This window comes from Drosophila biarmipes, chromosome X, assembly GCF_025231255.1.
Source record: "Drosophila biarmipes strain raj3 chromosome X, RU_DBia_V1.1, whole genome shotgun sequence".
NCBI lineage: Eukaryota > Metazoa > Arthropoda > Insecta > Diptera > Drosophilidae > Drosophila > Drosophila biarmipes.
In genome coordinates this window covers 1,906,414-1,921,291 of record NC_066611.1, presented here as the reverse complement: position 1 = coordinate 1,921,291, position 14,878 = coordinate 1,906,414, and the positions used below count along the sequence as shown (strand labels likewise).

The 14,878-nt window shown below is 42.7% G+C and overlaps 2 protein-coding genes across 3 annotated transcripts in view; both read left to right on the top strand.

Moving 5' to 3' along the window:
• LOC108028875 (uncharacterized) overlaps positions 1 to 4,199 on the top strand; it is a 151,403-nt gene extending 147,204 nt beyond the window's left edge. Inside the window, exon 2 of one of the 2 annotated variants that reach the window (XM_050890440.1) lies at positions 2,780 to 4,199. In XM_050890440.1, the coding sequence (XP_050746397.1) occupies positions 2,781 to 4,076 (1,296 nt within the window). In that variant the 5' untranslated portion in view covers position 2,780 and the 3' untranslated portion in view covers positions 4,077 to 4,199. The remainder of the gene's footprint in view (positions 1 to 2,779) is intronic. The other variant, XM_050890439.1, reaches the window with a different exon arrangement.
• Positions 1 to 14,878, top strand: part of LOC127012490 (uncharacterized) — a 62,695-nt gene that overhangs the window by 3,673 nt on the left and 44,144 nt on the right. The window lies entirely within an intron of this gene.

Genomic DNA, 14,878 nt, shown 5'->3' with positions numbered 1-14,878 from the left:
TCATGTATATCTTCTTTTTTTTTTCTTTTTTAGTTTCTGAATCACTTGCTACTTTGGAATCGCTAACAAAGTCTTTATCTGTATTTTTATCTTCTTCGACTACTGCTGGAGTGTTTAATATTGAGGATATTGTTATATCAAATGAGTACTTTGTTTTGATACTATTTAGATTATTTTTTAATCTATGTAAAAATCTTGATACGTACGACCAATGGTGAATATTTAGTTTCTCTCTGTTGTCGTGTATCAATGATCGTGCTTGATTGAAACAGGCAACTAATATCGTTGCGTGCTTACTTACTTTTTTGTCACGTTTGTAATATTCCTATTTTGCGTCAAGCATTTGTACGATTTATCAAATTTTAATTTGATTTCAACTAATTCGGCATTCAATAGATGCCATTCCATTTCATGCTTATAGAGTATTTGATATAAATTGTGTCAAACGAAAGAACAAACAGAGTTTGGATAAGAATTTATTTTCGTCATTTTCGTACAGCTATACGGGCTGCACTGCTATCGAGCAAATTCGCACGATTTTACAATTTTGTTTTATATTAATATTCTATATATATTCCATATTTAGCATTTGATGTTTCCTGCACTCTTTGCAGTGCGGCCAGCTTCTGTGCCCTCTATGGCACTGTGGGTTCCTTGGCCAGCTTGATGTGCGTCGCGTTGCCGATGCTGGGTTGGCACAGGCTATTGATCCTTCTGGTTGCACGTCGCAACGCAATGTGGTGAGAATAGCGGTCCCTCGCAGTCAACAGGACACCTATTCTTTAGTTTCGGCAGTACTGCTGGTATGTGAATGGGTTTTGTTTTTAACAAGTTCCTTATTTGATTATTATAATCTGGCGAGTTAGGGTGAGAGGCTTATTTTTTCACACGTAGGGTCTCTATAAGATGGTCAAGCTCAGTTTGTAACTTCTGGGCTGTAGACCATGCAGGCGATGGCGATTGTTTGTATATTAGCCACTTTAGTTTGACTATTCTTTTATTTATTTTGTGGTTTATACCACCGAGCTGCTTGCCCATTACTCAACTCTACTCACTCAGATGTGGGTTTTCTCTTGTTGTCCATCAGTTTTATGGTGAAATGTTTCTTTTGCCGATGCCGCTGTTGTTGTTGATGCTACTTCTGTCCTTGGTCTTACAAGACCGCTGTCACGGTCGCCATGTGGGATTATTGCAATACCATAACGTTAGATTAAGCTCTTTATTATGCAAAATACATTGGTTCAGTATTGTGATCTTTATTTTGGAGCAACATGTACGTGTCTCTCCAATTGTTGGACAATATCTGTTTTGTAAAAAATCATGCTTAGGCTAAGCTTCCGGTAAAGCCAGCAGCGGAGCGGCTGCATTATGTATACATATATATGTTATATATTGGCGGAAGGAATGTGTTATGCGCGCTCTTTGTTATGTATGTAAAAGTGCGACGGCCAGCGAGGAAACGCGTGGTCAGCACTTTAAGTTCATAGCGCATATATGTGATCATGTTACACATGCACATGAATTGGGATGTTTACAATAACACTGCAACAAAGTGTCACATATAAATTATGTATGTCTTGGTGCTGTATATAAGTACAGTAGGGATTCGATAAGTGCGCATAGTACAATACACGAAAAAATGAAAATCTACAGTAATCGTCCGATTGTTTCGACTGGTATTTCGAAAGGTATTGCAAAACTTAAAAAAATTAATTGGTGTGGGAGAAAAAGTGATAATAGTGTAAAAGTTACAATTTCGAAAATTTGATCTGTTGGGGCCGGGGGGATCCACCTAATTAAAATATGCGTCGAATGTCACCTCAACCGTCAAAACAGATGCTCCGTTCAAAATACGTAAATCAAGATTTTCGTGGTCCTTTCAAATTGAAAATTGTATTTTGTTTGTCAAACTGACATGTCACTTTGTCCCAAAACGTTATTTTAGAGTCCTGAAAATTCTAGACGATGTTGAAAAGCTCAATATAAGAAACATTAGTTCTACCACTTAAAAAAAAAAAACTAGCTAGTTTGGCGTTAAAACAGCTTTATCTACATTTTGAACTCCCGTAAATTATAGAGTACTGAAGCTACAGGCTTGTGCTATACGTCGTTAGAATGAACTATGTGCGCATGTTAATCACGAGTTGTCTAAATACCACCGTTTAAAAATTATTGGCCAGAGTTTTTTGTTTCGGCTTTCTAACGGCTCCAACTAAAAATAAAATAAAATTTTAGGGAGCAGCCCTTGTGATAGCTCCATTTTTGGCGTACGACACCTTGTAAAAATACCCATGTCAAAGTTCTTAATCAACAAAAATGGCCACATTTACCAGTTCAGAGCATCCCACACTTCCTGAGCATTGACCTTTTTTGTACGTATCCAAACTCTATTTGAATGTTTTGAATATTTAGGATGATGCTAAACAGCTAAATTTAAACAAGATTACAACTTTTGGAAAAATTAGATAGTTTGTCGGGGAAACAGCTATAAATAGCCAAATTTTTTATACCCGTATCTTGGGAAGTATTTGCAGTTTCGCCACGCTGAATTCAATATGCCATTGCTTAGTTGTTTGATTTAAATTATGCGTTACGAAAGTAAAAAATTAAGAAAGTGTATTTATTTAGTAGATCGTATATTACACTTTCGTCACAGAAATTGATATCAGAACTTTTGTATGTAGGTTCGATCGTCCCTTTATTTTTACCTCGTTAAGAGGTATTTTTATTTGGTTTATTTTGACCGATATAAATTTTTCCTTTTCCAATACATTCCTAGGATGAACCAGGACGGCCATTATCAATCTATCGACTATGATGGGGATTTATCGAGCGACATCAGTAGCAGCAGCTCCGTCCTGTTATCGGATTCGGACAGCACCACACCACCACGATGCAGCTCCACTGGGAGTGAAATACCATCGCTAAGCGATGAAGATGATGATCAGTTAACAAGCTCGGTGAGCAGTTTGCAAGAAGACGAATCGGTCTCAACGGAACCTTTCGTGCGCCAGGATCAGATGTCACCGATAGAAAACTCCTACGCCGAAGTTTTCAGCGAGAGAACCACACTGACTGTAGAGCGGTTGGCGATGTTGAACGTCGAGGACAACGTCACACCTGGAACGGTCTCGGCTCACTGGTCGGTAACATCCTGGGTGCGCTCCCAAATCAAGCCACACATCACACCAGAAAGTGATGTTGAAGAGGTTCAAGAGACCGAAGAGACCGACTCGTCATCGTCCGACGATTCATCCGAAGGAGGCGATGGTCGCAGGGCAACAGTTGAGGACTTTGAAGACTACCTGGATAGCCTACTCCGGCTGGAGTCCCGATCCGAGAGCACTCCCAACGATGTCGATGATGTCCTGCTCCTAGCAGCTCCTGATTCCACACTTCTCCCGATGGAAGATATACAGTACCCCGGTCCAGAGTTCCTAGAAGGGCCACCACTGCCCGCAGTGCTTGATGAAGGCCGAGCGATCCTCCATGGATCGCTTTTACCGAGTAGTGATACGGACCAGCACGATGTGGAACAACAAGATACGGTGCGCAGTCTACCTATGCAAGCACCCGGGCGCGATCGTTCGGAGTCGTGGCGCCCAGTACCTAATGTGACATTGCCAGTAACTCAAGGAGGAGAAATCTTAAACACGACTACACCGCGGACAGTGTCACCTAGGGCACAAGTCTCGCCATTTTTCGTGGCCCAAGGGTTGCATACCTCCACCCGTCTACTCCGATCGAACTTAGGGCGTACAATCTCACCGACAGCCCTCGGAAGACAGCCAGGGACAGCTCCATCAGAGACCGAAGACACGGAATGGGGACTGGAGGATTTTCGGGAATTTCCCGGTGCAGAGGAGGCTCTGAGTGAGGACCTCTGGGTCGTAGCTCCTCCAGCATGGCAAGTCGACACGCCTGACCGCCGCCTACCCCCGACCCTAGTCCAGTTTGTTCTCCAGCATGAACGTACCAGAGTCCGCTTTTTAAGACGCGAATGGGGTCACCGGTTCCGAATCACCATCTCGGGGCAGCGAGCCGTCACTATTTCCAAGTGCTACGAAAAAGAATAGGGGTGGGAGAAAGCAAAAAACAAGCGCCCAACACATTTATCGTCTACATCCTCTCATTAGCCCAGGTGGCCAACAAAAAATATATAATATAGGAATGGACCTAAAATCGGACCAGTTGCAGCCGTATATTTGGTTGTTGGTGTTTAGCATTTTTGATTGCCAACAAAGTAAGTAAGTGCTGAGGCGGTAACTTTGGCCGGCCGTTGTAAGTGTGCGGCTGCGGGATTTCGGTGGGGGACCTCCGTGAGTAAATGCTTAAGTTATCCTAGCTATGAGCCCTGCATCTCTTGCCTCGCAGTCCTCTTTCTTCCTGCTGATAAGTTCATCATAAGTCCATTTACAATGTTGTAGTTTTTTTTTATATGGACATTGATGCACTTCAAACAGTACAAACAAGTGGCCCAACGACACCAAGCACGTGCTTGTTAAGCGCGGCGCCCTTTTATCAACTTGGGCAAAAAATGCGACTTCTTACAAATATTTATTTTCTGATTTCTTTTTTTATTTATAAATTTATTTGTTATTAATTATTACATATTCCGGTCTGACTTATTCATAGATAATGATATAATTCTATGCACAGAATACGATCCTATTTTAAAGATCGGTAGTTTTATTGAAAATATTAAGTCTGTTATATTCATTATCGCTTTAAATTCCACAAACTCGTACATATGTTCTTCCGATACTGCCTGTATGCTCTGATCTACGTATTTTATGTAAATTAAACTACACTAAATCAGACCTCTTAACAGAGGCCCAGAGCAGTAGCAATGGGTTGTAGACGGGCGGGTGGCTGGCCGATGCTCGTACGTGGATGTCAACTACTAGTCAACTACTAACCTCTCAGGAATGAGACCGCCCTCGGCCGACCCTATATGGGTAATCCTCTCTTTAGCTGGGCCGTTCTTCTTCTGGCCTGGGTGACTCGCCGATAGGTCAAGCCGATCAACCATGGCAGTACCATCTGATTAGACCGATAGTCATTAACCGCTTAAACGGTGAAGACTGAGTACGTTTCGCTCCAAGGTGACATTCAGGGAAGGTAAGCTGGCTACTCCTGGAGCCTTTTTCTGGGCTGTGTCATGGTTGACAAATCGGGTTTCGTTAAGCGTGGCTCTCTCGGTATAGGTGATAAGCCATTGTCCAAACTCACGCGAGCCGGGCGATCATTTACAATGACAATCCCATCGTCAATGTATGTAACGGCATGCAGGTCACTTTGCAGTGCTTCAAGCGTGGAGTTCTTGAGCGCACGATCTTAGCGGCAGCTGGCCAAACGTAGCTAGTGGTGTGATGGAACAATTCTTCACTGTGTAGATCTCCCCGTCGCATTCCGCTATTACGTTCTCTTCCAGCCTGAGCATGGTGTCGTGATGGGAAACGGGGAAAACGGTAATTTTGTTGCAGGCTAACTTAATTTTAGGAAATTTAATAATTTTAACGGAATACTACGGGCAAAACTTCATTAATCGCGGTCTCGGTGGGCTCTGCCATCCACACACTTTCCAGGTCTGCATGGTCTAATATGCTAGGGCTAACGACATTAACTTTGGCTCCATTGCGATCATCCTATTTCGAGTTAGTAACATCTCGAATAGGTGTCCCGTTTCAATTTGAAATTCTTTTGTCGACCTCAGGAGTTGATTGACTGTTGTGGAAATTCTATTGATTGTATTTATTAGTTGGAATTCATTAAATTCTTCAGCGTCTGTCGTTTCCGCCACTACCGTCAACGCCGTCCCCAGGAAGTCTAAGCTCCTGACTACTCCATGATGGATGCTCAACGAGTCGAGCAGGTCGTGCATGCGTCATTCCGTCAGTCTCTTCCAATAGGCGCCTATATTCTGAGAGATTCGCTAAGTGTTCTACAAATGTGAATTCCTCCCATACCAAAATTCGACCATCAACAATGGAAAATCATGGAAAAAGGAGCACGATAAAAAATAAAAGTAATAAAAAATGTACGCCAAGTGGCTAGGGATAAAAGTAATAAAAGAATGAAAAATTACCAGGCGACCGATAACATGGTTATGCTTAACCTACCTAAGGTTATCCATGTGGACCACCCTCCCCTTAATAAGGACTGTGGTCCGCTTTCACAGTTTTTTCTTCAAACAATGGTGGTATAGTTAACCTCCCTGTCACTTAATGTCCTAGAGATCATAGTTATGAGGCGTCCTTCTTGGGACAGCACTGCACTCGGAAAATTGTACCTGAATGTTCCTAGATCTATGCTTACCAACACTTCCATTTTCCCCTTTCAGTATGTTTAAAATGCGTCTCGTTATTGATGCAAAGTCTTTGATGAAGCATCTATAATAGCTGGCCAGACCTAGAAAAGACCTTACCTCAAAAACATTTTTGGGTTCTGGAAATTCTCCAATGGCTTTTACCTTTTTCTGTCTGTCGCTGCACCGTTATTGGTGACTATAAGCCCTAAAAAGCTAACGCTTTTCTTGAAAAAAATTGGTAAATTGGTATGGCAACAAGGTATTTTGACAATCACGTATGTACTGGGTTATATATTTACTCATTCCTTTCAATAGCAGTTTCTTTTGACCTTGGCCAAGGTTTTTGAATGTCCTGCTTGAATAGGATTGTCACGTAGTGTAGAAATTATTTAATTGGCTGGGCCAGCTGGCGGTTCCTCCGTGGCAGGGGTAGATCCGGTTGGTTAAATATCCGTGGGGGGCCGGCAGTAGTTTACTGCCGCTGGTTGAGTAGTGGTGATCACCAAGGTTGACAGCCACTGGAGAGTCGGGTGGTCGCTTCGACTCCCTTCCGTCTTCCGAAGTTTACGGTGGGAGATACTTATCTCCGTTGTTACGACCCATAAGGCACGATAAACAAATTCAATAATCAGAATAAATGTAACGGCAAGGCCGGAGTTTTATAATCGAGCTAGTGCTCTTTATTTTAAATCCAAATTAAAACTGAAACTTAAGATTTAACAAAAGCTCATGCAAAGCCAGATGCCCGTGGCAGACCGCTGACCTTGCACATTCTGCAGAAGTCATACGATCGCTGTCAGCCAATGAAAAGTAGCCACGGCTCGGAATGATACAATGTGCTGGCTCAGCTCTCGGGCCAATAAGGTGGACCCAATTTAGGGTGGACCATGCATGAGAGAAAAGTGTAATAATAATAAAAAATTATTAATACTAGAAAATGATAAACATTGATAAATGATTAATATTAATAAAGGAAATAAGAATTGGCCTGCTCAGCCTAAGCTGGGAGTTGGTTGTTAACTACTCCCCCCTTAAATTAGACGCCGTCCTCGGTGACAGCCAGTTCGTCGATGGACTTTTGTAGCTGGGCTGCCTCTCGTTTGCGCCTGCAGTGTTGTTGGAGCAGGACCAAGCCGGCTGACGGCAACTTCTGCTGCGAACCAAATCCTCGGGGAACCTCCAGCCGACTCATCATCTCGGAGCTCCTGCATTAAACGCAGGTTATGCTCATTCATCCGCTGTAGCAGTGGCAGACTCAGTATGTGATCGTGTCCCGTGATGTTAAGTAAGGGGGAGGCCGCAATACCCGGGCTCATATTCACTGAGTAGTTGAGGTTCAAATATACGGAGTCCTTGATCACCGTCTTTCTCTCGAAGGTGATGAGGTGGGTCCCTAATATGGTTGTTGTGGGACCGTCATCGATGGTAATCCTCGTTAGTTTCTCATTAACGATAATTACTCCGTCGTCCACAATTGTAACGGGTTCCAGATTGCTGGGCCGCGTCCGGCATGTAGCCTGCATGTAATTGCCTGGCACAGGTGTCGTGAGACGCTTTTTTGCTAAATGTGGCCAAGTTGGTAGAAGTGCAATCGGAGACTGCTAGGATTCCGTCATCACATTCCACCACGATGTTGTCTTCTATTTGTAGCATAGTATGGTAGTGTGCGACAGGGAAGAGCAGGACTTTTTTACAAATACGCTTAACTCTAGGATACTGCTTTATAACGTGGACAAGAACATTATTTTGAAAAATTGTAATCTTAGATACATCCATAAGTCTAACTATTGGGACTTCCGTGAGCTGTTCGTCAAAAATAGCCTTTAGGTCATTGTGATTGAAAATAGTAGGATTGATGATATTATTTTTAGCAAGTGTGATGGTGATCATACAATTTTGGATTTCGGATATCAACATTCTATTCCTGGCAAGGAGTGTTTCATACAAATGGCCTGAGTCAACAAGCCCGTCCCTCTTCTCCCTGAGGATCTTGTTTACTGTGTCTGTGAGTAGATTGATGTGTTTTTATGTCTCTGTGTTAATTATAACTTGTCTATTATTAGCCTCGATAAGTGACGCTTGATTGGTGTTAATTCTAATTAGATCGTCCGCGCCGGGTGTACCCGCCTCGACCTTAAGGACTGAGCCCAAAAAATCAAGGCTCCTGGCCATTCTATGGTGTATCTTAAGTTCCCCCAAAAGGTTCTGGGCATGCTCAATGTCCACTTCCAGCAGCTTCCTCATATGGGACTGTGGGAACAGTTCCAGCCTTTTGACTGTGGAGTCAATTATGCTGGCAAACTCGGACAGATTTGTCGAGTGCCTGACCACGCCGTACTGTTCCCATATTAAAACATTGCTATCTAGCACCGGGATGTATTTAGGGTGCGAGAAATCGGTGATTCTCGCTCGCGGTGGACAGCAGTATGATGGATATAATGGCGAGCCTGTGGGAATTACAGCAAAGAGTGGGTTTTAATATAAGGGAGAATGTGGCAGGTGGAATGCCTACCTAATGTTGTCCTTATGGACTACCCTCCCCCTAATGAGAACAGATGTTCCCAGATCTGCTTCTAAACGCTCTTCTGAATAAAGCGGTGACAATTGGCTCTCTAATCTTTTGTTGTTGCGAAGGTGTACCCTTTCACCGACTTCGAAGACTCTGTTTTGCCTCGAAGGATTAACCCTGTCTAGTTTGGATTGCTGTGCTTTGTCCATCTTGGCTTTAATTGCCAGCTTCATCTCATCGCTGCTGGCGTGGATGACCTCTACCGGCCTAGACTCTGTGACCGAATGTAGCGACCTGTTGTATTCTATAGTAGACCTCAATATTAGTTCCACAGTATCCTCAAATTTTTAATAAATTTTGAGGCATCTGGCAATTTCCGCCAGGGTACTGTGAAATCGCTCAACTTGGTCATTGGAGCTACTGTGTAGCGGTGGCGCATTGACAACGTCGATGCTGTATTGGTTTTTCAGCAATGATGTGATTGTCTCCGAGTTAAAGGAGGCCTCATTGCCGCAGTATATGGTCTTGGTGTTATGGTAAAAATTTACGAACTAGGAACTAGGAAGAATAAATGCTCGTACATCTATTATTGCCCTAGAAATCAAGGGCTGTACGAAAGCGAATTTGAAAAATTTATCAATGCAAGTTAAGAAAAATTTTTTGTCGGTCGAAAAAATGTCAATATGCAACATTTCCCTAACGTATGATGGGATAGGCGTAGTTCCCAATTCCTGTTTCTTGGGATGGCGGTCGTATTTGGCTTTATTGCAGACCTTGCAATTTGCGACCACTTCGCTAGCTAATTTTGACATGTTTGGGAAGCAAATAATTCCGGAGAATTTGTTTTGCGTTCTCCTGGGCCCTATGGGCGCGATTGTGCTCGGTGTTAGTGATTTCCAACTGTTCATTAGCGTTGGTTATGTCACTGACGAAGGTGTTACAATGCCAGAACTTGGTCGCAGGTAATTCCTGCCTCAAGGCATGCTGGATGCGAGCCAGGGTAGGGAAATCACAGTTAATCGCGTTCACAACGTTGGCGTTGATGACCTCTTTAACGGATTCAATAAGCAAGTCTTTCTTATTAAAATTGATGATATGGCGAGTTCTATTTCCGAAGACTATGAAATCTTGGTTGGTCCGCTTCTTCCAAATTAATTTTGTTTCTAAAGCAGTTAAGAGGTTTGTCTGTGGTCTCTGGCCAGCCGGAAAAATTAAATAAAAAAATTAATTTTTTATTTGTAAATATATTTTGGTGAAAGACCTTTATAGAAAATTATTAACACAATTATTTTTATTCACTTCTCATACTTCTTTATTATTATCAACCGATCGCGGTCTCCATCAACTTCGGACTGCCTACTCTAATCTTGAACCAAATCCAATGAACCTCGGCCAGGAGCTTTTCTTTTTGAACTTTTAGAACTTCAATTTATGTTTAGATTAAAAGCTTGAGATGAAACTGTGGTGAAATTCAATTATGCAGACCGATTGGAACGCACAATTGGAACGCAGAAGGCGCAATTTATTGTGCTTCGAACGGAAGCTGAAGTTTAGTTTAATTTTGATTTGTTTCCACACAATGCCCAACTCATTTATTCCCTTTTTTAATCTAGTTGAAATTAATTGTGATAAAATTAATTCGATTACTTCTAAATCATATCTAATTTCCCATTGTGATCTTATATTAGTATCCCTTTTTATATTATCTGATTCCAATTTTATTATTTCTTTATAAAAACTTAAGTTAGTTACGTGGAATAAGTCTGCGTATGAATCATATGTCAATACGTCTTTATTGTCCTTGAATAAAAGATACTCGTGACTTGTATAGTCAATTATTTCAGATTTTGTAAATATAATAAGGTGTAGTATGAGCATGTGATAAAAAATTTTCTGGAAAAGGTAACAAAAGTAATATATAAATATTTAGAATTTTATATTATCTTTGTGAATAATTCTATTTCTACTGTTGATTCTTATTTTGTTAGGTCAATTTTCCTTAACTACTTTTTTTTTATATCTAGTTTTAAGTTTATTTCTTTCCCCATGTTTCTTTTCATAAACTACCTGTCCTACATGATATTGTTTTTCTTTTCTGTTATCATTATGTGTTTCTAACCTTTTTTTTTGTGTATAAATTAATATATGTCAATATATTTAGATATTTACTAATTGTTATGTGGAGCGGAGCTGCCACAGAGAAACAAAATTGAGTTGAGTTTAATTGTATTTATTACGAGGAGGAACCGCTCGCTCGCTTCATAAAATCAGAGCTGAATACAGGAGTATAAACTTAAAGCTAACAAAAGGTTTTCTTACAGCGGCTACGTAAATATGCAGAGTTGCATCTATGGGGATGCAAACAGTACAATGCTGGGTCCGCAAAGAATCCGATGCATGGTCGCGGACTCATTGTCCTGTTAACTTAGTTAACTACTCCCCCTTCAAGATTTAGGTCGCCCTCGGCCGACCCTATCTCAGCGATTACCTCCCTCAATTGGGCTGCTGATTTCTTTGCGTTAATGACTCGCTGGCAGGTGAGCAAAATACAGATCAGAGCACAACATATCGCTACTACGATTAGCGAAACCTGATACGTTTGGGTGTTGTTGACCTCTTCTCTCACTTTCTGGATGAACCTCAAGTTATGTTCATTGAGGCGATGAAGGTAAGGGAGGCTCAAAATCTCGTTTATGCCGGTTATGTTCAACAAAGGAGAGCTTGCCACTCCCGGATTCCTTATCCGGATGTTGTCGTGGTTGATGAACACGATCGTTGAATGTTATGAGATACGTGCCACGTAAGGAAACATCCGGGTCATTGTCAACCCGAACCTGCGCTAAACAGTCATTAATTATGATAGTCTTCATTCACTTGAGTGACCGAGTGCAAGTCGCTCGGTTGGGTATCGCTCAAAATCTCGTTTATGCCGGTTATGTTCAACAAAGGAGAGCTTGCCACTCCCGGATTCCTTATCCGGATGTTGTCGTGGTTGATGAACACGATCGTTGAATGTTATGAGATACGTGCCACGTAAGGAAACATCCGGGTCATTGTCAACCCGAACCTGCGCTAAACAGTCATTAATTATGATAGTCTTCATTCACTTGAGTGACCGAGTGCAAGTCGCTCGGTTGGGTATCGCAATGCGCAACACCTCCTGCGTGAAGCTGACAGAATGTAGCACCAGGTGTCGCGGTGCAGTTTTCAACTTGATGGACTCTTCCATCACATTCCGCAACGACGTTGTTCTTCATCCGTACGATCACATCATGGTGGCGACTGGGAAAATGGTGACCTTCCTACATACAAACTTTATTACAGGAAATTTTATTATAAAGTACAAGACATTGGTAGATTGAAGTATTTTTACGGACGCAACGGATATTGCTAATGGGAGTGTTGGTAGGGTCTTCCAGCCAAACTGATTCTAAATCTGCATGGTCTAATATGTTAGGGCTGACAATATGGCTAAAGCCAATGCAATGGCGAGCATTAAATTTTGCAATTCGATCATTAACAATCTATTACGAGGAAGAAGAGTTTCGTATAAATGTTCGGTGTTAATTTCTTATTTTTTTGCCACATTCAGAATTTGGTTAACTGTAACTGTTAGTAGATTAATTTGATTTCGAACTTTGTTATTTATTTCTATCTGTCTGTTATTCGATTTTACTAACTGAGATTCCGTAAATTTAATTCTTTCCAAATCATTAGCATCTGGAGTTCCTGCTACAACCTTAAGTATAGACCCTATGAAGTCTAGACTTCTTGCCACTCTGTGGTGCACTCCTAATAAGTACAGTAGGTCCCGAAGGTGATCGATGGCCGCATTCAGAAGCATCTTCATGTGCGACCGTGGAAACAAGTCGCTCATGCCTGCGGTCTTTTCCACAACTCGTCTGAATTCCGAAAGATTAGAAGAGTGGGTGATTCCCTCCCATACTAGAATGCGGCCCTCCACAACTGGAAAGTACTTGGCTTGAGAAAAGTCGGTAATGTGCGCCGACGCCAAGGATAGGGAAAGGAGGATGGCAAGACTGAACTTGCTAAATGGAATGGGTACATTTTACTTTCTGTTTTACTCATGCAAAGGCTTCCCACCAACAAAAGGAATGTCTTAAATGATAAATCTTAGGCTCAAAGATGGATCTTATAACTAATGCCAAGTAGCTATAAATGTTACTTTAGGTTGTCCTTGTGGACCACCCTCCCCTTAACGAGGACCATGGTCCCCAGGTCCGCTTTAACGATTTTTTCTTCACATACATAGTGGCGTTAGCTTGTTGACAAGTCTTCTGGACTTGTGAAGTCCACAAGAACTTTGTCGCCAACTTCGAAAACCCTGTTCTGCCACGAAGCGTTTTCCCTGGTCCTAAGTACGTTTTGGGCGCTTTTAATTTTGTCACAAACTGTCGCTGCATGTCTTCTTCCTCACCCTGTATAACGTCAGCTAGCCTCTTGTTGATGACTGAGTGGTTTGATTTCTTATATGTACTTTGTGGTGGCTAACAGAATCACCTCCACGGTGTCACTTATGCCTTTATTGATTTTCAGACATCTTGCCAGCTCAAGAAGAGTGCTGTGAAAGCACTCCACTTGACCATTTGAGACGCTGTGCAGAGGTTTTTTTTTTTTTTTTTGTTAGTGGTGGTTTAAAGCTAGCTTACCGAAGTCTGGGACTCTAACCCAGTAAAAACTCCACCCCCTCCCCGCTTCCCCGGCGGTACCGCCGTTAGGTATTACTTCGCCGGGGGGGAATGCCCTAAGGGCTACTATCCTATTGGAATTTCGCAGTCTTTCTGCGATGCGCAGTTTTTTAAGAATTATTGTGGCCATGTTACATACAGCGGACCAATTTACTTCTGATTCAAGCATAATTTCCACCAGGTTACAAACGGCTGGCGTCCTCCCAACCCTTATGCTCAGATCTCGACGTTCATTTTAAAACTCTCACACAGACAAAAAATACGTGCTCTGCGTCTTCATTATCCGACTCGCAGAGTGGGCAGTGCGGATAACGTTCATGCTTAAACCTATTCAAGTAGTATTTAAGGCATCCATGTCCTGTCAGCAGTTGCGTTAAGTAAAAGTCCACATGTCCATGCTTCCTTCCCAGCCATCTCTGTAGTTCTGGGATAAGCTTATGTCCTTTGCTGCTATTTGCCCACCTCTCCTGCTACTTTGCATTGGTGACTTGTCTGCACCTTTTTCGTAGGGATTCGACAGTTTCCACCCCTGTGCTACCTGCGCGGATACCCACTGACTCCACTGCTAGCAGGTCCATCGGTCCATGGTCCATTCCGCGTCATGGGATACCGTGCGGAACGCACAGCAAAACCCTCAGGGCACACAGTTTCTGTACGGAATCACTCTCCTGCAAATAACTCCCATTTTTTGTGGCTCGGGCCCATATGGGAGCAGCGTACATCAGCGTCGATGTGACAACGCTAACCAGTAATCTACGTCCTGGTTGCCTCGGCCCACGAGTGTTCGCCATAATTCTCGAAATTGCTGCCGCGGTTCTGCCTGCCTTGCCACTAGCGTACGCTAGATGCTCTTTGAAAGAAAGCCGGTGGTCGATCATGACCCCCAAGTATTTTAAGCTTGGGCGAGATTTTATGGTGGCTTCTCCAATTTTAATAGTGGCCGTTTCCACTTTCTGCCTGCTACTTAACAGGACTGCTTCGGTTTTATGAGCTGCCAAGGCGAGACCCTTAGAGTCGAGCCATGCGCTTGCTCGTTCCCCAGCTTCATTGCAGATTCTTTCCGCGTCTGGGAGTTTCTTGGCCGTAACTACTATGGCTACGTCATCCGCGAAACCAATGAGTCGTGCCCCTTCGGGCATCGTGATCCTAAGGATCTCGTCGTACATGACATTCCACAACAAAGGGCCTAGGACTGATCTTTGGGGGACTCCCCCGGTGACCCTGTGAGTCGATTTCCCTGATTCTGTTTCGCACAGGAGCAGGCGACCTTCGAAGAAGCTCGCTATTACTCGCTGTATGTACACCGGGACATTAAGTTTGCTTAGTGCATTTAGTATGTGGTGTCAGCTA